Source organism: Cuculus canorus, chromosome 3 (assembly GCF_017976375.1).
Source record: "Cuculus canorus isolate bCucCan1 chromosome 3, bCucCan1.pri, whole genome shotgun sequence".
NCBI lineage: Eukaryota > Metazoa > Chordata > Aves > Cuculiformes > Cuculidae > Cuculus > Cuculus canorus.
This window is the reverse complement of record NC_071403.1, coordinates 54102316-54129159: the sequence shown is the minus strand read 5'-3', so window position 1 is coordinate 54129159 and position 26844 is coordinate 54102316. Positions and strand designations below refer to the sequence as shown.

The 26844-nt window shown below is 40.8% G+C and overlaps 1 protein-coding gene across 1 annotated transcript in view; it reads left to right on the top strand.

Annotated features, from left to right (window-relative positions):
• Positions 1-26844, top strand: part of UTRN (utrophin) — a 336261-nt gene that overhangs the window by 24491 nt on the left and 284926 nt on the right. Inside the window, exons 3-9 of the mRNA XM_054061674.1 lie at positions 12480-12572; positions 13986-14063; positions 17345-17437; positions 18325-18497; positions 21025-21140; positions 22477-22640; positions 25629-25832. Of these exons, the coding sequence (XP_053917649.1) occupies positions 12480-12572; positions 13986-14063; positions 17345-17437; positions 18325-18497; positions 21025-21140; positions 22477-22640; positions 25629-25832 (921 nt within the window). The remainder of the gene's footprint in view (positions 1-12479; positions 12573-13985; positions 14064-17344; positions 17438-18324; positions 18498-21024; positions 21141-22476; positions 22641-25628; positions 25833-26844) is intronic.

Sequence of the window (26844 nt, the reverse complement as noted above, 5' to 3'; positions counted from 1 at the left end):
CTGTTAGAGCACTCATGGGTGTGTTTTTTCTTGCCAGTATGGTGCTGCAAGTGGGATACCCACTAGTTTGCATGCTGTCGATGAAGCGGGGTATGCATGTGAAATCTTGAAAGAAGGTATAAATATAGAAAGAGGCGTGTGTGGGATTTGTTTCTTTTTTTTTAATAAAGCAACAGTGTTATAGCGATGAATGACTGCCCCTGGCGTGCTGCCCTTCTGAAGCTTTTGGTCAGCAATGTAAGAAATTTTTCCTTCCTTCCCTTCCTGTGCAACAAGACACTGGGAAATGCAAAGCTTGTGGCCTTGGTTGATTCACTTTGGCTTAGGTTTGTTTTGGTTGAAAGCTGATATCATACACTTAATCCAATGCATTCTTGGCTAGTTTGCTCTTTAGAGGAGGAGCGCATGTGTAGCTGGTTGCTCTATACTCTGCTTTTGACGGATACTGAGGGGAAAGACAGTTCTGGGGGAGGAGGGTTAGGCAGGTTAGGATCACGTGAGGAGTGAAAACATGGTGATAAAGGAAGGCCTATTTGTAGAGACACTGGCATAAAGATGGCACAAACACAAACGACAGTGATACTGAGAATGTGCTATGTGACTTCTTTGTGTGTGTATGGACATTGTATTGAAATGGGTAAAACTGATTTCAGTCTTTAGTTGTACACCCATGGCTGTGTTTTATAAAGTGCCTTTTCTTTTTATGCTGTGTATTAAGAGAGATGCTGATTAGCTCCTGGGTTTCCCTGCCACAGGGTATGGTCAGATATTGGGATTTGAAGTAACTCTATAATTTCATGGCCCATTAAACCATTCAAAGTTATGAAAGCTATGTTAATGATTAGAGACGTGTATAAAAATGTACTGCTGCATGTCCAATTCAAACATGAGCATGGCTGCTTTGCCATGATAAGACACAGGTTTATGAAGATTGGCAGGTTCAGATTGCAAGGAAATGGCTGGTGTTAAGTAGAACTCACCATGTAGGAAAGACTAACTTCCACTGTGCCTTGAAAATATAAAAAAGACTGATTTCAGTCTTATTCAAGTTTTCGCACTTAGCAAGTCACTTGAATTGTTTAGAATTGATTTTCTGTGAACTAGATTGATTCAGCTACTTATCAGAATAGAGAGATTTTGGAGGCTGGGTAAATAATCTGACTTGCATTGCAGAAAGCAAAACAGTAACTGAAGATTTTTGTATGGAATTACAAAGTTTGCTCCAAGAATTTTATTTGTCCTTCCAAATGAATTACATTGCAGTTGCCCTTCATTTAAACACAAAGTAAGCAACTGAGCCTCTATAAACTAGTTGGATCTAGAAAGAGAGCAATGTCTTTCCCTTCTTTTGTTGGTGCTCTTCAAACACTAAAATGTTTTCTGTAATTTTTTTCTATTTTTCTTTATCCCGTTCTATCATTTTTCATTAATGCTTACCACTTTGTAAATATTAATAGGTATATTTTCAGAACACCCGTCTGCAATGCAAAAGAATGACCTTGTGTTTAAAGCCACTATAATTCAAATAAAGGTAAATATCAGAAGTAGCTACTAATTGAGTGCCCAATATGACACATTGATTAGATAATCCAGAGGATTTCACATTTCTGTACTCTCTTGATGTAAATTAGAGCTCTTGTTGAGTTCTTATGACAGCGCTCAGAGGATTCATCTCTTCTGTGGACTCAAGCAAACCATCTAAAATATCTAGTTTCTTTTCAAATGAGCTTGATTAGGACTTCAAGATGATGCCTGTATGAGCAAGTACTGGGCTTAACGATCTAGGGAAGTCTCTTAACATTGATAACCATAGTGATTGCCTGTTACTTAGACGATTCTATTTAGCCTAGAGTTGCCCTTTAACTTAAAGTAGAGTTTGAATTCAGATCCATGGGCTAACTTATTGCTCCATTAACCATATATTTGTTACAAATGAGTAAAAGAGGAGTGGTCAAATATTTTGCCATCAACTCTAGTTTTGAGATTTCCAAACTTCTGAATAGTTTCAATCTGTTTTTCAGTCCAGCTCATATGCCATGCACTTTTATATCATCACACAAACCTGACTCTTCAGCTGATAATTACATAGCATAGTAGCTGGGTACTTGCAACTCTAGAAGGTTTCTAGAAGACTTGATAGATATGTTGAGGAATTCTGGAATCTTGTGTCTGACTGCAGACCCTGACAGTACAGTTTTTCTGTCCTATTTTCTTTACTCCTACTTTCTGACCCTGTCTTCCTCCCTATTCCCCTTTCTGTTACACCCTTTCGTGCTGAAAAGCTTGCTTGCCCAGCAAATCTGGAGTTTTGATCACCCTGCCTATTTCATTCCAGTTTCTCTCTGTCACTTGGCTGCTTACCCAGTAAGACACAATTTTCCTTGTTAAAGCTCCTTTCTGTCTTTCCTTTTCCTTTTTCCCACTCTACATCTCCTCAAACTTCCCAGCCCTTACAGGATTTGATTGTGTGGCTGGTCCTATTTTTGCATCTCTAAACAGTCCTAGCCTTGCCCTTTCTTTATTTCCTTACAGGAATCTGTCTTTACTGGCTTTCATGTTCCTATTATCCGGTTTGCTTTCAGATTTGTTACTATCCTCTTCCGCTGTTCCTGAATTTGGCAGGTACGACCCAGAGTCAGCACGAGAAACATGATGCCCTAACTCTTAGATCTGTGGAGTGAGATCTGTCACAGCTTGTCAGAGCTTAGTGCTGTCACTCTAGAGGAAGTTCACAGATCCAGCATGGGCAAACTGAGACTTCCTTTTTCTCAAAGAATTGTCTTTGTCACATTTGGGAATCTTTCCCACAGGAATGGCAGAAACAGTTTATTACTGTGGAGACTCTGCTCTGCAAAAAGAACATGAACCCCTGGAGAGATGCATGTGGCATCCAGTGAAAAGATGGATTTCCTTCCATGCACCTCACCCCAAGTCGCGAGTCTTGGGTATGAATAGCTGTTGAACAGGAGCCAGCTGAGGACATTGTTCCAAGGTCTTGGGAGCTGCATTCAAAACCCTTGTGTGCCTGAGAGCTAAGCTTCCTTGTCATGTAGTCCCATCTCTTTCTAATCCAAGCTCTCAATTTAATTCTTACATATGGATGACTGTCTTATTTCTGCATTTTCAGTAGTCTTTTGCACGTCTTTCTCTGGTCTTGATCCTCCAGGTCCTGCGCTGGTGCCAGACATCTGCATTGGCAAGCAGCTGCAGCACTGGCAGGGCTTGGAGCCAGTAGCTGCCAGTGTAGGTAAAGCCAGACCTCATGTGCTTTTACAGCATCTTAAGCTCTTTCCTGCTCCACAGTCTTACAAAATACGTCAGTTTATAGGTAAAGAGCAAAGAAGAGGCTGAGGTACAGCTTGGGAGCAGACTATGCTCCAGAAATGAGCTCCAGGGAAGCCTACAAGAAGTCAAGTTATTGGTACTGGGACTCCTAGGTGTTTCCTGTCATAGGCTCTGAGTGGTTCCTTCCTCTTGAGGGACACCAAATAAAGAAAGAAGAGGAGTAGACAAACCAATGAGCTGTGCTTGGAGTGCTTTGTGATAGCTTTATATATACCTTAAAATTAAAGCAGTTCCTTCATTATACCAGACATTAATTCATTTGCAAATTGTGAATTCTTACTTAACTATTTAGGTGATATGCTGGATAGGTCTTTTCCACCATTATTGCTCTTTAATTTTCTCCTTTCCTCCAAGGGTTGTTTTACTGTAATAGTAAATGTCAGGCCCTGTACTTCTGAAGACAGTTTGCTGCTCCACTGCTGACTCCTGGCAAATGTGATAAATCTTTTCAAAGACAAAAGCATACCTATTCAAGATAATGAATTTCACATGGCCTGCGATACCTGAGGCCGAAGACATTTCAGAAGGGCTTTCTTGGGAAGAAGAATTATGGAGTTTAACGTATTAGTCACACAAGAAGACCAATCAAAAAGATTGATAAGGCTATTTTACCTGTCTAAGGAGACATCACCTAAGATGGTCTGTAGTTGTTTTTCCAGTTCAGTTTTTGTAGTGTGAGCAAGGAATTACTAGACTGCTGGTAAAGTTTTCTCCAGTCTAATTGCTCTTGCTGTTTTCCACTGCTGAATTAAACTTCAAAACGCAACCTTACTCAAAGACAGCCAAAGTGTAAAATATTTGGCCTTAACTTGAGGAGCAACCTGTGTGGAAACAAATGTAGTGTTTGTATCAATTGGCCTTGAGAAACTCAATTTTATCCTTTTTTCTTGTCTGGATTGCTTAGTCCCTCCTGAGAAGAGGCCAAATAGGATGTGAATTAACCAAGATGCAGGGAAATAAGTCTTTTCTCTAATACTTTATGATATGGTAAGGATGACTAATTTATAGCCTAAAACCAGTAATACAAAGCAGTTCAGGATTTTTCCCAGATTTAGCTACAGCATGAGAACTGCAAGTTTTCTTCCTTCCTCTCAACTGCAGCTGTTTTCTGCTGTATGAACAGGTTGAAGGCAGCCATGTCCCTTTACTGGACTTCAAAGATTTGTTTACTAATAGTAATACAGTAATTACTACCTATTCTGGGGAATGCTCTGGGCTTAATTTGATTCCTGGTCTTGGTTATTTCCCCAGTTTTTGGAGTGGGTGTATCTGTGACCTTCTTAGGCACTACAGCTGAACCTGCTAAAGGCACTGAAGCAAATCTATTCATTTAGTTGTTAATCATTAATGAGAACAATAGTCAACCTGATCAGCAGGATTTTTTTTTAAGAAACCAAGTCACAATCTGAAGTTACGTGGCTCAAAATAAAAATATAAAACCTTCCAGTCTTACAGGAGAAATAACTGACAATGATAACAAGTACGGTCCAAACTACCTCTGCTTGTAATGATAAATAAGGCTTAACTGCAAGCTGGGGCAGTTCAGTGGATTGAGCTTTTTAGCTTTGCTTCTTAAAATCATGTCTGTCATCTAGTAGAATCAAACTTTCTATCTTACCTAAGTCTTTTTTCCTGTTTGCAATTTTAAATAACTAGTTACTTTTTATTTTTAAGCAACAATCTTAATTCTGTCTATAAGGTGCCTTCCTCCCATGTTTATAAATATTTTTCACTTGGTATTTGAATTAGTAGTTTTGGTCCTAGTGTGGCGTGGAGATGCCACAACTGGGGCATAGTCAGCATAGAGTAGGACATGCTCAATTAAGGCACGTGTGTCACAGTACACCTAGCAGTTATGTACACTCTGCTATAACTCCCATGTGTCAGTGGAAGGAGGATGGAGAAGAAGTATCATGTTTTAATAAAAATAGTCCTGTAAACAATGTTGATAGTCCTAAATTAGAAATTGGCGAGATTATTTGTTGACATAGTTGTTTACTTTTTCAAGTGACCTTTTCGCTTTCTGTGTTTTCCCACATTGAGTTCCCATGTCCTGGCCTCATGATGTAGCAGCACTTGACATGTCTCTTAACTCTGTATTCATCATGAAGTTTGAGTTTAAACTCAAAGTAGGTGGTTACCATGAATTCTTAGGAATGTGCTTGAACATTATAAATGGTTCATGTTCTAGTTTTAAGTGCCCAACCTGTACAATATTTCCCCATTGTGAAGAAAAAGGGGAAAGGATCTCTGCAACTCTACTATTTTGACCTGTCTACTAAGCATTTTATTAGACATGAAAAATAGTAATAAATTGGTTAAAAATACTTAAGAGCCCACAACTCTGACTTAAATAAGACACTGGAAAATCAGAGCGATGTAATGGAAAAATCAAGATGTACTGCTTCTTTATCCTTTCAGGGTGTCCTAGTGTTTCTGAGGTGACAGATGATCTAAACTGGCAAATACAGCTTTTCCCAGCACTGCTCTGAGCCACCAGAACTCATCCACTGCATTCCTTCAGTGGCTGGTGAAGGTCGTGTGTACGCTTTTACAGTATACATTACTTGACTGGTGACAGCCAGCATGCATTACTGTGAAACTGAGAGGGCCTTTCCTCTGTCAAATTGAGCCAAGTTAGCAAATTACAGTTCCCCATTAGTAATAAAGGGACAATTAATGTTCTACTGTAAAATATTCTAGGAAGTTTGCTGCCTTGTAGCTGTGTGGCTTCAGCAGAACAAACTAAATCATAGAGTCATAGAATAGTTTGGGTTGGAAGGGACCTTAAAAATCATCTAGTACCGACTTCCCTGCCATGGGGAGAGACAGGCAATGTTGATGGCTGGTCTTTCTAGTGTTGTTAGCATTGAATGACTCTTAAAATATGGTCCAGATTTTGTTCATTTCTTCCTGTATTTCCTGGACATGCTTTCTGGCAAAGAAGAAATGATTTCTGCACAGTCATGTTGGCTGGCCTGGATGACCCTTCTTTGCAAGTAATCCTAGATGCACACAAGGAAGTGAGTCACCCTCTTAAACCTGATCCAGGTAGAGAGAGTTGAAAGATGGCCAGTGGGCATACAAGGGCGGTTGCTGTGAAAACATCGCTGTACATGAGCTCTCCTTCCCAAATGGTCTTGGAGTCTTGCCATAGCATGCAAAGCCTGTAGTGACTGCTCTTGCCACGTATGGCTAGCATCTGGTCTCCAGTTCAAAGATTATTCAGAAACTGCTGCTGCCCCATGAGATGAATCAATAGGAATTTTTTTCTGCTGTGGGTAGCTAGTGAAAGTTCTTTTTTCTCCCCCTCCACTCCCCCCTTTGTGTTAGGGCAAAGGCTGGCACCAAAACATTTGTTGGAATAAATGTAACAGGGTGGATCTGGTTCTGATCCTTGTATGAATCCTGTGGTGGGTAACAGATGTGACACCACAAAGCTTATAAATGCACAAGCAAGTCCAGCCCTAGATTACATTCTGTCTCCAGTTTTTATTTCACTTACTTGCTTTTCTCTTGTTCTGCCTTCCTTTTCCTCCTCCCCCTTACTCTCTTCCTAATGCCTGTTTCAATGAATCAGCTCCTTTCCAGCTGTCAGTGCCAGTTTAAAACATTGGGCAACCAACGTGGCCTCTTTCTAAGTTAAGTCTGCTATTTATATTCTTTTGTCTGTTTTATCAAGCCCTTGCCTCCTACTACAGCAGCTTTGTGTGTCTCTCTGCTGGTAAAGCCCTCTCAGGCTGAGGGAAGAGGTTTCTCCAAGTGCTTTTTTGCTGTTGCAGCAAACGGAAGCAAAGCTGAGAAACTGCGTTCTTGTAATGGATAAGAGTTCAGTGAGAGATGCGGGTGTTTTATACTCTGAACTGGCACCGTTCTCCTGGTATGCAGTGTCTCCCTGCCTGTCCTTTATATTACCTTTGTAGTATAAACTTTTTTATTTTGCCTTTGAGAAAGGACCCATTATCTGCCTCATATTTGTACAGTGCTTAGCATGAAGTAGGCTGCTCCTTAAGTACTTACCAACACAACCGTGACTAGCAGCTTGTCCTTGAAGGGCTCAGTGTGCTTTGTCACTGTCACTATTATAAGGCAAATACTTAAATTTCTTGATCCATTATGCTCAGTGATGGACTACTCCTTATGGGATGCTGGCAGAAGCTTAACTTCAAGTATGTAGAAAGTGAGTAAAATGTTCATTTTGAAAAGCAGAAATTTAGTTTACCTTAGCATACAGTATATTAGGCAATACTTTATATATATAGCTTTTTATATGCTGCCGTTATGTATTTGTGTATATATATATTTATATGCACACACAAGGTGCGTGCAGAGTTTTTCAGAAGGCCGGATTGCTTTATGGAGGTTAGTGAGCAGTAAGAGTGTGGGAAGGGGTGGGAGGGGAAGGGAAAGCTGTCTGCAGAGCACCATGCCTTACCCTATAGGATGGGAAAGGTCTTCTGCCCTGCCCAAGAGCCCAGGCTGCTGCTGCAGCATGTCAGTCGGCCCTAGCACAGAGGTGGCCCCAGGGCTTGCCTGCTCCACCCCAGTGTGGCTCAGGGCAGTGCTGTCTGCATGGGCCCCATCAGGTACCCCATGTGGGTCAGAGCGAGGGCTTGGAGTTCTCCTGGCCATGCTGGTTGTGATTAGGTTCTCCGATTTAGAAGCACAGGTCTAGCCTTAGCAGTCATGTGTTGTAGCTCCCAGACAGCTTTTGGGCTGCCACAGCAGCCTCCCCCAGGAGGCTCAGTGCTGAATTGTACATCTAAAGAGTTGCAGCATTATGTCTGTTTTCTCACAAGGGGACAGTGGTGAAGGCAGCAACCTGGTCTGGCTCTGCACTGGCCTTTGCCTGCTGTAGGAGGGCATCCATAGCTGTCCTGCCAGCATTGCTCCACAGCTATTCCTTGTCTGGTCATAGGAAATGGGTGTAGGGGACAATCCCTTGTGCTGCCATGTTATAAAGCAGTTTTCCACATGCTTAATAAACTGAGTCATACAGCTGTTGGCAGTTGGGATACATAGCTGTCCTTTCTGAAAGAGGAAAGCAAAAGACTTCTTGAAGTTCAGCAGACTGCTGTCCAACTGCATCCTGGGAAAGCCAGGCAGGATCTGGCAGCACTATGTGCTGGAGGACAAAGTAGTGATGTTACTGATTGCAGACCGTATGGCTCAGACAGCAGATTTGGTATGAGAATGTATGCTGGGGTGTGAGAAAAACACAAAAGTTGGAAGAGTCAGTGTGAGCAGAGGAAGGTTCAGTGCATGTGCTGTCTCCAATCCCATTACGACTGCAGCAATCTGGGCTCTGTGCCCTGATGGGGCAGCTGGGGCTGCCTGGGTGGCTGCTGCCACCAGGTTCCTTCATGCTCCTCAGGTGGGTGTGTGAAGCTGGAGGAGCAGGTTTCCAGCCTTCCTAAAAGGTGTGTCGCGGTGGAGGGTGGTGATGGGCTACAGCCCTTTCTTAGGCAACTTCACTTCAAGTGCAGAGCAACTGCTTCCTCTGAACTGAGTTCCTTCTCATAGAGAGTGTTTTGCTAGACAATAAATACAGAGGCTTTGCATGTTGCTGCCTCTGTTTTGAGGATAGCGGATACTTTAATAAACCAGAAAAGAGTAGCTGAGCTTGCAGAAATAATTTAATATGCTTCTGCTGATTCTTTAACGGACAGCAAGATGTGGTACTCTGATGGCCAGTGAAATGGAAGAACCATGCTCCTGAGAAAGTGTATCTGTATTACTTTCACCACCACAGATGGGTGCATTGCGTAGGGCTGGAACATACCATGACCCATCTGAATGAATGACTGAAAGCAGAAAGTAATTCTGCTTGTTTTCATGCATGAGAAGTAAATAGAAGGGAAATGAAAAAGGCTCTATGCCCTCCATGCTCTTGTACTGTATAAATGAAGCATCTTTATGCTTTTTCAGTAGATCCAAAATTTTTTTAACTCTCAGACCTAAGGCAACACATTTATAGAGGATTTATAGCTGTAGAATTCTCAGTTGTTTTAAAGGCTTAGATTCTGTAAGGCCTTTGACACTTGTCTCCCACAACATCCTTGTCACTAAAGTGGAGAGAGACAGGTTTGATGAATGGACGGTTAGATGGGCAAGGAATTGGCTGCATCCAAAGAGTTGCAGTCAACTGCTCAGCGTCCAAATGGAGATCAGTAACAAGTGATGCCCTTCAGGGATCCTTATTGTGACCCATAGTGTTTGTCTTCATCAGTGATGTCTAACTGGTCTGAGTTTGCCCTCAGCAAGTTTGCAGGTGACACCACACTGAGTGGTGCACTTGGTTTGCAAGAGGGAAAGGCTAACTTCCAGAAGGACCTTGGCAGGCTTGAGGACTGGGTCTGTGTGAACCTGATGGAGCTCGGGTAGGCCAAGTACAAGGTTCTGTACCTGCATCAGGCCAATCCTCAATATCAGCACACTGGGGGATGAATGGATCGGGAGCGACCCTGTGGAGAAGGCCTTGCAGATACTGGTGGATCAGAAGTTGGACATGTGATGGGAATGTGCAATTGTAGTCCAGAAAGCCTACTGTATCATGAGCTGCATAAAAAGAAGCCTGACCAGCAGGTCAGTTGAGGTTATTCTCCCCTCTACTCCACTCTGAAAACACTTACTTCAATGGCTAACAGGTATTTGCTTTCACAATGAGAGTTGGTTGTATTGCATCCAGTGAAACCTCTGTTAGCTCCTTCAGTCTGCTCCTCTGGAGACAAGAATAATTTTCTCATGCCTTTACCACACTACTTTTAGTATCTTTTGTGTGGTGATGCAAACTAAGTTAAACCAAATTTTGCTGGCATCTGAAATCAATTGCACTGTGGGTTGTTTCCTCCCATTGAACACCACAAACTGTACAAGATGCTTCCCTGCATTTACTCAGGTATTCCTGTTCTCCTGCTCCAGTGCGCTTCCATTAAGTTGCTGTGCAGCAGTGAAGCAGCTGAATCATCTGAAAAGTGTGTGCACTAGGCGGAAAGCCTTATCCCTTACTGTATTGTAGTTGAACTTAGGAAGTGGCAGTACATGATGGCAGAATGTTATCAAATGCTAATGTTTAACGAATACTCCTATTTGGTATCAGACTGACAGCTACTTAACTTTCTACACCCTTTACCTAAGTATGTGTCAAAATGTGTATATAAAGTCTCACACAAAACCACTGAGACTGAGATGGTGACTTCTTATTTAACAAATGAAGGTGATCATAGTTAATTTTCTTAAATAGTTCCTTTGAGTTGACACACAGCTGCATACAATGCTGCCAATGTTCAAAGCAATTCTGCAGATCATGTTCTGACAGACTGTTGAGGAACTCTGTCACTTTTGCTTTCCCACATTCTGCTGACAAAAACTGGGTTCCTTTAAGAACTGGCTTGATCCTTGGGAATAAGGAGCCAGGTCTGGTGAACAGAGTGGATGCTCAAGCACAGTAGTGATGTTAGCTGAAAATTTCTTCAGACAGAGTGATATGGGTTGACATGTTGTCTTGGTGTTAACTCACTGTTCAGTCTTGCACACCAACATTTTCTGAGGGTAAGAAAATGTCTGTGCTTGAACACCTGTCCCCTTGGACTGAGTGAAGCAATTGAGTTGAGCCTTGTCATGCTCTGACAGGTTAGAAAACGTTTTGTAACCATCTCTCTCTCCCTTCCTGCTCTTAATTTCTGAGCTGTAGGGTTAGTCTTGTTTTATTTGTTGGACCTCAGACTTGTTTTTAAGCATGATTTGAGTCTAATTGAAGAAAAAATTTATCAGGAAAACTAATTGCAAAATTAATTTAATATTCGACACTGGGGCTAGCATATATGTGTTTTAAGACAAGACCTTAGTGATATCATTCTTGCTGCTGTTAGTTTAGCTGGTTGATACTAAGTTATGCTTAAGTATAGTTCTATATAGGACATTAAAATAGGGCTCTGGAATTATTCAGCTCTTTTCTTGTGAATAATTTTAGTAGTAAATCTAATTAAAGTGGACGTTTAAGGAAAACCCTTATGAATTTTGGGGAAAAACAGGCATTTACAAAAAATAAAGCATTCAGTAGGTGGTTCAGTGCTCTTTCTCTGATGTATTAGCCAGCATTTGACAATTATTAGCAGCTGTCAGGGCAGGAGGAGGTAAGTGAAGATAGAGTTCTATAGCAGCTAATTCATGTCATGCAAGATGGACTTTTGACAGCTTTCGTTCTGAAGAGTGATGTTGTAAAGACAAGGTGACAGAATAAGGCAGTGTTGGAGTTTTAAGTACTTTTTAGAAAATATTTTTCTTCTCAGATTGGCACTCCAAGGGAAGCTGAAACAAGTGGCTTAATTGGTTTCTTGGCAGCCAGCAGATGAATATTACTGAGTAAATGCACTTACTTAGTTGCTGTCTGCATGTGTCTTCTCCCCCTGCCCTGTAATCCTTTCCTGTGTTAGGGTCCAAGAAGAAATAAAATCTAAAGAGCGTGGAAAAAGTTAATATCGTAACATGATTCTGCTGTCACGTACCATCATTCTTGTACGGTGTCCCTCTGCCCTTAGAGAAAATTAATATTAGAAATATGTGATTTAGAATAGTGCTTAGTTTCATACTTTGCTTTTTTTTCAGTGTAGAGAAAATGATTAATTTCTTTCAATATATGTTATACCTTTTGATCTACTAGTCTCTGTAGAAGGATGGTAGCTCCTAACACAGGGCTCAATTCCAAATCCTTTTTTTGCCTTTTCTCTTTTTAAATGAACGAATTTGTCCCAGTAGCTTATTTCTGAAAAGCCCTAGTTTCCTTCTAGTTTAGATGCAGTCGGACCAAAGCATTCTTTCACAAATGTGTTCTCAAACTTGCCAAGTTTTGTTCTTTGTCATCTTTTCGTGTTAAGATGCCTACCCTAACGTCTAAGCCAGGATGTGCCTATTTGGTTTCTCGGTATTAGGCTGCTGATGCATATAGCCATAGAAATGGAGAGGGAAAGTGCTGAAGGGAAGGATGACTTTCTGATAGCTGTCATAGTCCTCTAGCTTATATTTACTATGCTTGTACTAAATAAAAATCAACTGAAAGACAAAAAGGTAAAAGTGCCTTTTTCATGGATGTTTTACTTAAGCAGTAATAAAAAGTGTTTTCATTTATATTGCAGAGTGGGAAGCCCCCGGTAAAAGACATGTTCACAGATCTGAAAGATGGAAGGAAGCTTTTGGATCTTTTGGAGGGTCTGACAGGGAAATCTCTGGTAAGAAGTTTGTATGAATCATTCTCATTTATTAAAACAACTAAATAAACAAACCACACAACTTGCTATAGCACGTGATTGTTTTTTATTTTAACTTATTTAGAAATACTTTTTTGCTTGTAATATGTACTTGCTCTCTACAGTTCCAGTGAAATTCCCATGAACTCCTCTCATGGAATACAGGGTCAGGCTAAAGTTAGCTATGTAACCTATTCTTGATGGTTAACAATGTTTAGCAAAGCATGTAAAACCAATGGTGTTATTCACATAGTATATATTTTTAGTAGAGATCCTTTAAAGGTCTGCTTCTGGATGATCTGGAAGAGCAGCCTTTAGCTGAATATCTGTGGATGTGTTCTAATAAGATCATGGAAGATCCTTTAAAAAAGAATTAGGAATAACAACTAGTAGGTAATACAAAAATCTGTATCACTACTGAAAAATCCTTTGATCTGCAGATAGAGGGCTAAAACTTGCTCAAGTCTTGGGAAAACTATATGGGGCTGAAAACTTTTCCCCTGCTAATATAATACTGAGGCTTCTTCAGAAAGATAGATGAGGCATGGTGAAATCTATGCCATCCCTTAGGATTAAATTTGTAGTTTCATTATGTATAATAAATCTCAAATTTTTTTCATTGACCTTATGGGGAACCTTCAGTCATCTTTGTTACCTTGCAAGCTTACCTTGTTTTTAACAGAGGCATTTCACTAGTACTTCTTTCTAATCGTTTGTGGTCAGATTTGAAGTATACTAAATACAATAGAACTCTCTTGGTTTCTAATTTTGTTGATTATCGTGTTCTAAGTTCAATTCTATGTTCTTGCAGTATGATCATGATTGGCCACAGGAGTGGCCACAGTGATTAAAAGCAAATGGAGTGGCAGATATTGTTGAGAGTTGCAGTATCCTGTGCTGTCCCCCAACATTAAGAGGAAGGGGAAGTCAGGAAGGGTAACTTCTTCACACTATGCAAAGATTTAGTAGGCTTTTAGTGCCAGAAAACAAATTGCTGCTTGTTCCCTCTTGGGAGCCAAAAAATTTCAACTACTCTGGCAAATGTTCAAACCCCTCAGATTTTCCCGGGAACTCCCACTTTGCTGTTGTGTTGCCAGTTTATAGTTCTTCAGATGCTGGGAATAAAAGTTCTGGACTTGCCAAAGACGAATTGAAACACATTTGGAATACAAGGCTTGTCTTGTACCTTGAATTGAGGAATATATTGTTCTGATCAGTTCTCATTTTGAAGTTGTTGTGGATGATCTTGTGTTTTTTTTGTTGCTATTTCAAAACAAAAAGTCTGGAGACAATGGAGAAAATGAAGACATCTCCTGTTGTTTGCTCTATGATTTGTTTTGTTTGGTCTGTCAAGTTACTTGTGATGTGAACATATTGTACCCTCTTCATTTTCAGCCTAAAGAACGAGGTTCCACACGAGTCCATGCCTTAAATAATGTCAACAGAGTACTGCAAGTCTTGCATCAGAACAATGTGAGCATGTTTCTTCACAACTTTTTGATAGACTGTTTAATTTGTTCCTTTGTCTAAATGAGTTCAAAATGGAGAAAATTATTTATTTTTGGTACCTTAAATGAGAATTCAAAGATGATGGTTAAACTGTTCTGAGTTTTCCTTATCTGATGTAGAATTTTGGTGTCAGGCAGTTTTGCGAGACCTTAAAATGCAAACTTAATGGGATTGAACTGTTTTTGCGATGTGTTCAGATCCCAAAACAATGGTGACTTGAAGCATAGCTATGCATAGCTCATGAACCTGGCAGGAAAACCCCCCCGATTTCTGGTGATAATGCATAACTTGTGCAAAAATCTGTACTGATATGTTAGGTTTTGTATCTGCTTTGTGTGTCCTGCTCTCAAAATCCAGAAGGATCTTTCCATTGACATCTATCAGCTCTATGACAAATCTGTATTGAGTTTTTCTAATTTGGAACTTTCTAACTGATTAGAAGAACAAACCAACCCCAATACTTCTTTAAGGAAAATGACATTAATTGTTTGGGGTTTTTTGGTTTTGTTTACTGCCTAGAAACCAGTAGGGCTGTAGTAAAGAGGTTTTATTTTTTACTCTGAAGAACAGTTCCTGCTAAGCTCACCCTGTAATTAGAATTTCTATTTGTGAATGTCAGGGCACTAAAATAACTTAAGAACATTTTGGCAATAAAATTCATCTAATGCAAAAAGGCACTGACATATTTATGCAAACTGCTGATTGAAGAGAGATATGAACATGTTGTAAAATACTGCAATTTCCCCTTCGTGTTGGTGGACTAGTGTCATATTTCTAGGAAGTAGCCAAATTTTGTGGTGGATTATTTGTTTGTTTTCTTCTTTAAAGGTACTGTAAACTTTTATTTTTTTCAAAGGATAAGTAATGAGTTTTAATGGATTTATTTTATAAAGATAATTAATGAAATAATATTGAATTATAATAACTAATTAGTTCTTCCTTAGCCTTGCAGGGTCTGGGTTTCTAGAAGTAAACAGATGGTGTTAGTTAGCTGAAGGTTGTTAGGGTTATGTACATGATTTATAGCTACTGTTTAACTTTATTAGAAAGTTTGTATTAAGAGGAAAGGAAAATAGATCCAATGAGAAACAGTTGTATTCTGTTGCCTGAGTTTGTGGGCTATACAATGTTCATAACGTGTGAAATAACTTATAAAACTGATTAAATACATATTGCAAGGGTGAGACAGGTCTAGGGTGTGTAGATGTTCAAATGATCCTGTGAACATCATTGATTTGATGAACAGAATGGTTCTATGTAATGAATTCCCACTGTTTTGATTTGTGGACCAAGTTTTAAAAATGAATACTGAAAAACCTATTGAAAATCATAGCCAAAATCAGTAGTACTGACTGTCTGCTGTTAGCTTTCTTCTATTTATTATCTGTGATTAATTCTCAGAAGTCCAGTCACCATCCTAGTGGATTGCTGACTGCATCCTACAAAGCATCAGTTTAGTTCAGAATCATTAAAATACTAAAATGGGCATGTGGATTATTTTGTGGCTGTTGTTAATGCGTGATTAAAATTTTTTGTTACCCATTCTCGGGAGTGCTTATCTATTACTGGTGAAAAAAAGCTCTTACAATGTAATTGTTTTAGTTTTGTGGCCTTGACCTTTAGTCCTGCTCTCTGCTCCTGCGTTTCAGAGTGCTTTCCAGTCTGTAATGTTTCCCACTGGTGATACTTTTGGCTATTTACAGTTACCTTAAAATATATGCCAAATATTTGCAAAGAGTATTGCAGTAAGATTCTGTTCCAGCTGCTGTAAAAATTGGGAGAGGACAATCTGCAAACTTCCTTAGTAATTTGAAGTGTAACTTGTAGCTCCATGTTAATCTTGCAACAGTTTTGATTTGATTCTCCAAGAAACTTCTGGGGGACTGATAATTGTCAATATCTTGTCTGAAAGCAATGAGGTTACAGTACGTTTTGTAGAATTGGAGCTATTCATGAATGTGTGATAAGAGGAAGAATATTAATGGAAAGCTATTCTATTCTTACGGATCAGCAACATCTTCTAAAACAAAAAAAACTGTTTATTCCTCTCTATTCTGTCTCTGTAGGCTGCATCTACTGTGAGCTAGAGTGTGGGCTCTGCTGCTGTCCCATGATTGTATTGTTTGATTCTGAGCCACCTCTTTGGTACACATTCTATCTCTGAGCAGTTCTGATTCCCAGCAATGCCTGTATATGATTCTTCGATTGGTGTAAGCTGGGAGATGTTTTTAACAGACACTATGCATAACAGTATTTTTGAGCAGGGGTGAGAAATGGAGAAAAATACTTCTTCACTGGGATAAAATGCACTGTTCTGCTTGCCCCGAGACTATAGGATTCTCCTGGTTCAGGTGATTTACAAGAATCTGCCTTGTGTGGGAGTACATTGCAGCATCTGCTGTATGTGTACATACACCCAGGGAGGTACTTGTCTCATCTGCCATAGCTGTTCCTAGCCCAACTTCTGTAGGTGTGGTAGTGACTAATGCAGTGTGCTGCTGTTGGTTCCCTCCAAAAGATGGTTCAGAGTTAGTGGCGCTTTCTCTGCATTGACTGAATGGAGACTTGATGCCCCCATTCAGTTCAGACTAAAGTAGCACTGAGTGAGTATCTGGTAGACTGCTCTAAGCTTTGCTTCTTCTGAAGACTGAATGCTTGAGGAGTGGGTAGCCTCTTCTGCTGTCTTGTTTATGAAATAATCTCCTTGTCTCTTTCTGTGTTTGTCTTTTTAATGATCGCAATTAGTGTTACCAAGTCTATACGAGGTCCTACGCATATAGGAAACTTGAAAATTGTTTTTCCCTTGAGCTTTTTTCTCCTTGTGTAAACTTGTTTTGCTCAAATGCTGGTTCATGCAAAGGACAAAATTACTCTTAATCATAGTTTTCATGGTTCTGGGATATCTGAGTGTGTCTAGGAGCAGGAATGCTTAACTTCTTTTTAATGTCTGATCTCTCATGCATTGATGTCTGTTGGTCAGTTTTGACTGCTGATATGCATCTGTATATTAGAGGGGATAAAACTCTTCCAATGGAAGAGTATCTTTGCCATCTCTTGTCATGTTATTTAAGCAGTTGTCATGACAAATTCATGTAGATTGTACTGTTACCTCTGGATCTCGCTCAAATTACATTTTTATTTCAAAGCACTTGATAATATGTGGCTGGACAGGCAGGAATATGGGGTGGGGTTGTAGTGTGAAGCTGTGATAAGTGTTTAATATAGAGTTGATCCAATCTCTCCAGGTGGAGTTGGTGAATATTGGAGGAACTGACATTGTTGATGGAAATCACAAGCTGACGCTGGGGCTGCTGTGGAGCATTATCTTGCACTGGCAGGTAAGAGGTTGCTGTGAGATCTCTTCTTTTCCAGGAATTGTGTGCATTGGTCTGCTGGGACTCTCACAAACCTTCCAGGGGTTTTGGTGGCGGAAAATACTGCTTCTATTTTGGGCTGGTAAATAAAGGCAGGCCAGTGTTTGGTTTCTGATTTCTGTCTATTGGCTGCCTCCCACGATACGTGTTCTTGTATGTGCTCAGTTGAACTCAGCCTCTCAGTTGAACTCAGCCTCTCAGTTCAGTTCCTGATGATGATTCCACTGAGGCTTTTCAGGTTAAAGTGCTGTGTTTATATTCCTTTCTCAAGACTTTTATGTACTATAGCACTTTAGGTTTGGGTTTTTTTTTTTTACTATTTCAGTAGCTGTGGGCTTGCATCTTATATGCTACTTAAGTTTGTTTCTTGATCTGATAGACCAAATTATTTGTGGGTTAGCCAGGTCATTGAATTCACTTGCAGGGACTTCGACAGATACTTGTGTAGTACCCAAACAGCAAACTACTTGTGTTGGCTGAACAGTTATCCTCCTCTTGCAGAAAACCTCTGTAAGCTGCTTTTTAGAGCTTTGCTTACTGGTGGAACCCTAGCACAAGACGGTGAGAAATACTAAAACCCATGCTTAGCACAGGCAAGAGTGAGAGGGGAGAGAATCGTGGTGTAAGAGTAATGTGTCACTAATAAGTGACATGAACCATTGCTGGCTCTTCTAATAGTAGAGTTCAAAGATGGCCTGAGACTCCTATTCACAGATTTCATGGGAGTTCTTGGAGCTTGATTCATAGCCTTTCATGGGAAAGGCCTGATCTGAAATAGCTTGGCTTGAAGTTTTTGTAAGTAGGAAAAGTGGAGAACATGTCTGTAAGGTGTAGTTGCTACTGTCTTGCAGGTGAAGGATGTCATGAAGAATATCATGTCAGATTTGCAGCAGACCAACAGTGAGAAGATCCTCCTGAGCTGGGTGCGACAGTCCACGAGGCCTTACAGTCAAGTCAATGTTTTGAACTTCACCACGAGCTGGACAGATGGACTTGCTTTTAATGCTGTCATCCACCGACACAAGTAAGCAGTAAATGTTAACCGATCTTGAACCTAGTGAAGAGCAAGTAGCTTTTTTCCCCTGTGTCTTCATACTTGTGCATTTGATAACTTCTAGTTTGTTTTGGTGATATGTGGTTTGTTTTTGTTGTGGTAACAATAGCAGTGGAAGGATATTGCCAGAGCTTTGCAAAGTATGGATCCAAGACAGCAGTGTAAGTCTCAGTTCCTGCACGTGCATACACACTTGCTGACTGAAGTGGGTTTACATCCCATTTAATAGTATGTATTACACAGTGATGTACTCAACGAGTCTCTGCAGGGTGGGATGGGGTTGACCACCTCCTTCCCCTGTACTTCCTTCCTTCTGCTCTACCTTCCCTGAAAAGTGAAACAGTTGTTAAATCCCAGTTTGCCATATCACTTTAGTATTAAGACACAAACTTCAAAATCAAGGAATATGACAGGCTCTGTAGCTTTTCTTAGTTTTTGAATATATGTTACTTGAAAGACAATGCATGCAGTTCTTTCAGGAGAAGAGCAGAAAATTCAAAGGGTAACAATACTTCAGGTAATTAGTTTGTTCATTATACTTTATAAAGAGTGCTCTTTAAAGCTTCTTTGCACAGATTTCTTGTGTTCTTTCTGATTTTTGGAGAACTCTTTGGTAGTCTAAAGAAATGATCATTACAGATGCCTATGAAACTTACATACCAGTTCTTTCTTTTTTTAAAAAATATTTTCTTTGGAATATGCTTCTGGCCAATCCATTCTAATCCAGCATGCTTTAAATTAATTCAGACCATTGCTTTGCAAGGGTTGTTCTTACCATTAACATGTTAAAATGCTTGTTGATGATTATGATACTAATTAGAATTTAACTAGACCTGCTAGCCACCAGGTATCTGTCATAAGAAATGTTTTACAAACACCCATATGTATGCCCAGCAGATACAAAGTGTTTGCAAATCATGTGTTTGCTTTGAGCCTCTTCTGTTAAGTGCCCATTCAGCCTGTGCTGACTGAAATAACAGGCTCTGTCACAAGCTTGCTGGCTTCAGGACACTTCTGCCCTGATGTACCTATGTGCCTTGTGGACCAGAGCTGGCCTGTGTTCAGCCTGCATGGATGCATGGGGAGTGCTGGCACCACCCTGAGGGCTCCTGTAAGTTTGGAAAGACTAGCAAAGGTCTGGAGTTTAGCAGAAGTATTACCGAGCCCTTTCCTTGCATGATGTGAGCTGAACTGGTGGTTTTCATGTAGGCATAATTGCTGGTAGTGGAGCAGCTCTGCTGCTGGATGTGTGAAGCTTTGTAATGGAAAGAGTGCCAGCTTTGCGTATGAGACCTAAACGACCTGAGTGAAGCAGGAGAAGAGCATAATTGGTTTCAGGCTTTGTCCTTTTGTGTTGTGACTGTGCTTGGGCTTTGTGGGATCTGAAGTCTGAGCTCTGCCCTTTTCAGAGCTCTAAGTAGCAAAAGCCTCTGCTGGAAACCTTAACTGAGTAACTGGGCTTTCCTCTGGCTTCCTGAAACTTACGTGGCTCTGCTGGTCTCTGAACCTTTTATTTCCTCTTCCTGGGAGCCTGGCAGTTGCCAGCATATCAGAATTCAACTTTGTCTCTGGACAGTAGTCCTTTAGCCAGGGAAGTACCATTTTCCTGACACATCTGGGAAATCTTGAGCTGGGCTTACCTTTAGGTTGCCTTTGAAAGAGAAGCTTTAAAAGGCATTTGTAAGGCATAAGGGGATTTGGGCATCAACAGTTGTTAGCAATACTACCTCTTGGCTATAATATCTAGTAACTTTCTAACGCTTACGGTACTTAATACAATTATATGAGGCAATAGGACACGTAATGTTTTACTGTGCTGGTCTCTTTCATTTCCTAATATCAGCTTAACTCCTCCTTAAACTGAATTTTGCTCTTTGGTACAATTTTCTTGCTGACAGGTAAATACCTAGATTGCATTTTATTAATTTGTCTTCTCATGGCAGTGTGCAGGTAGTGCATATACAATACACTTAATGTTTTTTTCAAAGTAGGTTTCTCTGTTAAGGCTTTATGTGAATCTGTGTGGTAATCCGTTTTACTTCTTGCATGGAGATCCAGTATTCAACTAGTTTCTATCAGAATCTTTGCATATCACAGTATACTGGCTTATGGCTTTTGTGTTCCACTGTAATGACTTGACAAATGTGTATAAGTAATGCTATGAAAAAAACAGTTGAAAAAACATTCGGGAATAAATTTGAGTTGTATTTTCTTGTTAGTAGTACTTAATCTCTTGTTGCAGTCAATGAGCATATTTATAGTATATGTAAAATGGAAGGTGGATGTTGTTGTGGACATGCAGTCACTTAATTGATTTGTGATTGCCAGATCCTCACTAATAAAAAAGCATGGTTTCTTTGAAAGAGCATTTCGGTATATGCTCTTATGTTTATATTAGGTAGCTACCTTCATATCCATAGCATTGTATTCTGCATGGTATGAGATTTTTTTCTTCAGAGAAAATTTACTCCTTTTCCTGTTCTGTCTTTACTTTCAGACCTGAGCTGTTCAGCTGGGATGAAGTTATAAAGATGTCCCCTGTTGAGAGACTGGAGCATGCTTTCAGCGTAGCCAAGAACCACTTGGGAATTGAGAAACTCTTGGACTCTGAAGGTGGGCTGTAGTTATTTTACTTGACTAGAAGCTTTTTTGAGCTATCTAAAGAAATTTCTTCTGTTAACATTTACTATGAATAAAAGTTCAAGTTTTTTCGATGATATTTTGATTCAAGCCCTTAAACGTGGGTTTAAGACTAAATGGTAGGATAAGAGTATGTCTGTGTGTATATGCTTTATCTTCCTGAATGTTAAGGTTCAGATTGACATAGCATTCAGAGACAGTATGGAATCATAGAATAGTTAGGGTTGGAAGGGACCTTAAAGGTCATCCAGTTCCAAGACCCTTGCCATGGGCAGGGACATCCCACCAGATCAGACTGCGCGAGGCCCCATCCAACCTGCCATTGAACATAGGGATGGGGCATCCACAACTTCCCTGGGCAGCCTGTGCCAGTGTCCGACCACCCTCGTGGTGAAGAAATTCCTCATGTCTAATCTAAATCTGCCTCTCTCCAGTTTATAGCTGTTGCCCCCAGTCCTATCACAACAAGCCTTCGTAAAAAGTCTCTCCTCAGCTTTCTTGTAGGTCCTTTCAGGTATTGGATATGTATACAGCAGGTGATGTTGGTACTCTGCCTTTGTTTTAGTTTGGGTAGGAATTGTACCTCAAAGGTCTGTTCTCTTCAGATGAAGTAGAGCATTATGTAGAATGGGTTAGCTTAAGGGCTCATGATCTTTTGTTCTTGATGTACACTGAGTAGCAGTAGCTGCTGGCGCTGCAAGTACTTCCAAGTAGGAATGCTTACTAGGAAACTTGTCTCCTTTCTAAAATCCTGAGATGTTGCTCTGCTTTAAAGTGAGCCTCTAAACATTCATTCTGTAAGATAAGCTCTCAAACTTTATAGACTTATGCACCACCACCTTAAAGTGATACATGAATTTGTCACACTCTTAAACAGAGATAAGAGAGGTAAGTGAATTTTAGTTGGTGAAACTCTTACATGCGAACAGTAACGAAATGAATTGAACAATGCTAGGAATGGGTATAGAGCCTAAGTGGAAATGTTTGTTTATGTGGGATACTGTTTCTTGGTGGGAGGTGCTCCAGAATAATTTTCCCCAAGCAGATTTTATTCCTTAGTAGCTGCAGGTTTGGGCTCTTACTTCAAAAAGATCATGACTTTTAATGAGGTTTCACTTGCAAATGTATTTCATTTTTCTTTCTCCTTCATATTGCTTTCAATATGTCAAATTTGACCTTTCAACTTTAAGCTTACTAAAGGCTTCTTAACAATAGAACCTGTGATTTATACATGAAGTATTAACTGTATTCTAAGTAATGATTTAGAAAAGGGGCTTCTTCATTTTTCCCTATATTTTTTTTGGTGCAGATGTTGCTGTACAGCTTCCAGACAAGAAGTCTATTATTATGTATTTAACCTCTTTGTTTGAGGTCCTTCCTAAGCAAGTCACCATGGAAGACATCCGGGAGGTAGAAACCCTTCCAAGGAGATACAAGCAGGAATGTGAGGATGAAGAGTTCAACATGCAGCAGGTATTTGTCATTAAAGTCTTCCTGGCTTCTCTTGAGTTGTGATTTTAGCTGATCTTTAGGCTTGTCAGTTCTCTGGACCATGACTTCTATCTTGGGCAACACAACTGGGAAAACATGAAGAATCACAGTATCTTCTCTGTGATGTCCTTAAAATGTTCTTTCTTCCTTTTTCTTTTGATTCATATACAAGGTCCTGTGTGTTGATGTGTAAAGTTCCACCTGTTATGCCTCTTTCTTTTTTTCTTCTTTGTCTTGGCAAGCTGGAGACAGTGGCCAGAAATCTTTAACTGAGTTTGCCACAGGACTTGTGGTAGTGGTGGGGTTTTGTTTGGGTGAGATCTCCACGGTTAAATGAGCAAGATTAAAGTTGTAAATTCTACTCAGATTCTTTATTTTAAATCATAAAATCATAGAATTGTTAGGGTCGGAAGGGACCTTAAAGATCATCTAGTTCCACTCCCCCTGCCATGGGCAGGGACCTCCCACTAAAGCAAGCTGCCCAGGGCCCCATCCAAGCTGGCCTTGAACACCTCCAGGGATGGGGCAGCCACAACCTTCCTGGGCAACTTGTTCCATTGTCTCACCACTCTCATAGTGAAGAAATTCTTCCTAATGTCCAGTATAAATCTGCCCCTCTCCAGCTTATACCCGTTCTCCCTCGTCCTGTCCCCACAAGCCTTTATGAATAGTGCCCCTCCAGCTTTCCTGTAGGCCCCCTTCAGTCACTGGAAGGTCACTATAAGATCTCCTCTGAGCCTTCTCCTTCTCCAGGCTGAACAAGCCCAGCTCTTCAGCCTGTCCTCATAGGGAAGGTGCTCCAGCCTTCTGATCATCCTTGTAGCCCTCCTCTGGACCTGCTCCAACAGTTCCATATCCTTCTCATGTTGAGGATTCCAGAACTGGACACAGCATTCCGGATGAGGTCTCACAAGAGAGGAATAGAGGGGCAGAATCACTTCCCTTGACCTGCTGGCTACACTGCTTTTGATGCAGTCCAGGATATGGTTGGCCTTCTGGGCTGTGAGCGCACATTGTTGGCTCCTGTTGATCTTCTTATCGACCAGCACCCCCAAGTCCTTCTCTGCAGGACTGCTCTCAAGCATGTCATCCCCCATCCTGTACTGAAAAATGGGGATTGCCCCAATCCAGATGCGGGACCTTACACTTGGCCTTGTTGAACCTTGTGAGGTTCTCAGAGGCCCACTTTTCTAGCCTGTCCAGGTCCTTCTGGATGACATCCCATCCTTCCGGTCTGGCAACTACACCACTCAGCTTGGTGTCATCTGCAAACTTGCCAAGGGTGCACTCAATCTCACTGTCAGTATCATTGATAAAGATATTGAACACTGGTCCCAGTATGGACCCCTGGGGGGCACCATTTGTCATGGATCTCCATCTGGACTTTGAGCCATTGACCACTACTCTTTGATTACGATCATCCAACCAGTTTCTTATCCACCTTACTCTCCACCCATCAAATCCATATGTCTCCAATTTAGAGAGGAGGATGTTGTGTGGGACTGTCGAAGGCTTTACACAAGTCTAGATAGATCACATCCGTTGGTTTACCCATGTCCACTGCTATGGTTACCCCATCATAGAAAGCCACCAAGCCAAGTTGGTCAGGCAGGACTTCCCCCTGGTGAAGCCGTGCTGGCTGCCATTAATCACCTCCCTGTCCTCCATGTGCTTCAGCATATCTTCTAGGAGGATCTGTTCCATGATCTTCCCAGGCACAGAGGTGAGGCTGACAGGTTGGTAGCTCCCAGGGTCGTCTTTTCTACCCTTTTTAAAAATGGGCACAATGCTACCCTTCTTCCAGTCACCAGGGATTTCTCCTGACTGCTATGACTTTTCAAATATCGTGGAGAGTGGCTTGGCAACCACGTCTGCCAATTCCCTCAGGACTCTCAGTTGCATCTCATCAGATCCCATAGGCTTATATATGTTCAGGTTCCTCAGGTGTTTGCTAACCTGATTCTCCTCTACTGTGGGAGAGGGTCTACCCCCTGGTCATCATCTTGCTGTCCTGTGACCCAGGAGGGACAATGAAAGCAGTTATCGGTGCAGACTGGGGCAAAAAAGTTAAGTACCTCAGCCTTCTTCTCATCTGTGGTACATGATCCCTGTTTTTAGTCATCAGTGGGGATACGTTCTCTTTGATCTGCCTCTTTTGATTGATGTACCTGTAAAAGCCCTTCTTGTTAGTCTTTACTTCCCTTACCAAGTTCAGCTCCAGCTGTGCCTTGGCCTTCCTGACTTCATCCCTACACAACTGGGGCAGCGTCTCTATAGACATCCCAGGTTACCTGTCCCTGCTTGCACTGCCTGTTTAACTATAGCAGGTCTCGACTCAGCCATGCCGGTCTTTTCCCTTTCCTGCCTGATTTTCTACATATGGGGACTGAGCACCTTGTGGAAAGCTTCCTTAAATATTTTCCAGCTCTGTTCTGCTCCCTTGTCTCGGAGGACCGTGTCCCAGGGGAACCTATCAAGTAATTCCTTGAAGAGCTGGAAGTCTACTTTCCTGAAATTTAGTGTCCCGACTATACTCCTCACCTGTCCCATATCCCTCTGGACCTTGAACTCCACCAGTGCATGATCATTGCAGCCCAGGTTGCCACCGGTCCTAATGTCACTGAGTTGACTTGTATTGGTGACCATAAGGTCCAGTATTACTTCTCCTCGGGTTGTGGTCTCTATCAGCTGGACTAAGAAATTATCTTTGCAGTCCAGGAATCTCCTGGATTGCCTACAGCTTGCTGTGCTACTTCTCCAGCATATGTCTGAGTGGTTGAAGTTTAAAGTGGTGATTGAAATTTAAGTTCATTAGTGGCAACTGTGGCACCCTTCTCATTAAAATGTACCCAATGATTGCTTTTAAAAGTTTATGAAGGATTAAAAGGAATTTTAGTTGTTCTATTTTTAGTTATTTGGGAAGGCATCTTCTATCTGGTTCTAAGACATCACTTTTCTCTTGGTTGCTAGGCTGTAGCACTTGAAGAGGAGCAGGGCAGTTCTAGAGCAGACACTCCCAGCACGGTGACAGAGGTGGATATGGATTTGGATAGCTACCAAGTTGCTCTGGAAGAAGTTCTTACGTGGTTGCTGTCAGCTGAGGATGCATTTCGGGAACAGGAGGAAATATCTGGTGATGTTGAAGAAGTCAAAGAGCAATTTTCCACCCATGAAGTAAGCTTCTCTTAAATTCATTTGTCATTTCTCCTTTTGCATGTGCACTGCAGAACTTCCATTTCCTAGTCCTTATCCAAAACCTGCCACTCAGTTTTTGTTGTCCTTTTGCTAAACTAAAAGCATCTCTAACTGAATGTGAATTTGTCGTAGAAAAAGAATAGCTTCTTGAAGGTGAAATAGATCTTTTAAGGAGAACTTAGAGTGGAACATGCTTTGAGACTTTCATGCATTTTTTTTAACCAGCTTTTAGTGGCTGGCTCTCTGGTGTTCGTAATACAAAGGCTGATCCAGGCTGACTTGTGCTTCTCTGCTGCCAGCTACTAAAAGGCCTAGTCAGCCTTATGTCACTTATTGGATGAGGGCAGTGCTGAAATTGATAATTGTGTCAGTTTAGTTCAGTAGTCTCCCTGTCATTATTAGCATAGTTTATTTCAGAAACATATGTTGCTGCTTCCAAATTATCATTTTTAAATTATTTAGTTTCACTTCTGTTCCAAGTCTGAACAAATGTTTGAATGTTGCTAGAAGCTTCAAGTGTTGTGTTAGAAGTTTGTTTTCTCTGGTCAGCCTACTGTATACAATTGAATGTAAAATCTGAATGCTGATGAATACAAAGATTTTATTCCTTGTGCTACAGTTTTAAAACCATAAACTGAAGGAAGAAGTGTTCTGGATGTATAGTAAATATGTGGATTTCTAATGTTATTAACTCATAAGGTTCTATTTGCTTTCTTATGATATATTTCAAATCTTGTTTCATGTTCTGTTGGCCATAGATAAGTTTGTTTTATTTTCTCGGTGCATTTGTTCAAAAGATCTTCTATGCAGCTTTTTCTGAGGTGGTGTACTTTTTTCTCAATTAGTTCTGTTTTACTGGCTCCATAATTTTTGTAGCTAATGGAAACCTGTCATAGAGAAGAACGGGTCTGCCGTGCTTGAGTGTTTGGTGCCAGCTCATTCTGCAGCACTGTTTCAAACATGACAGCTTGTTAGTACTTTTGTGAATTCA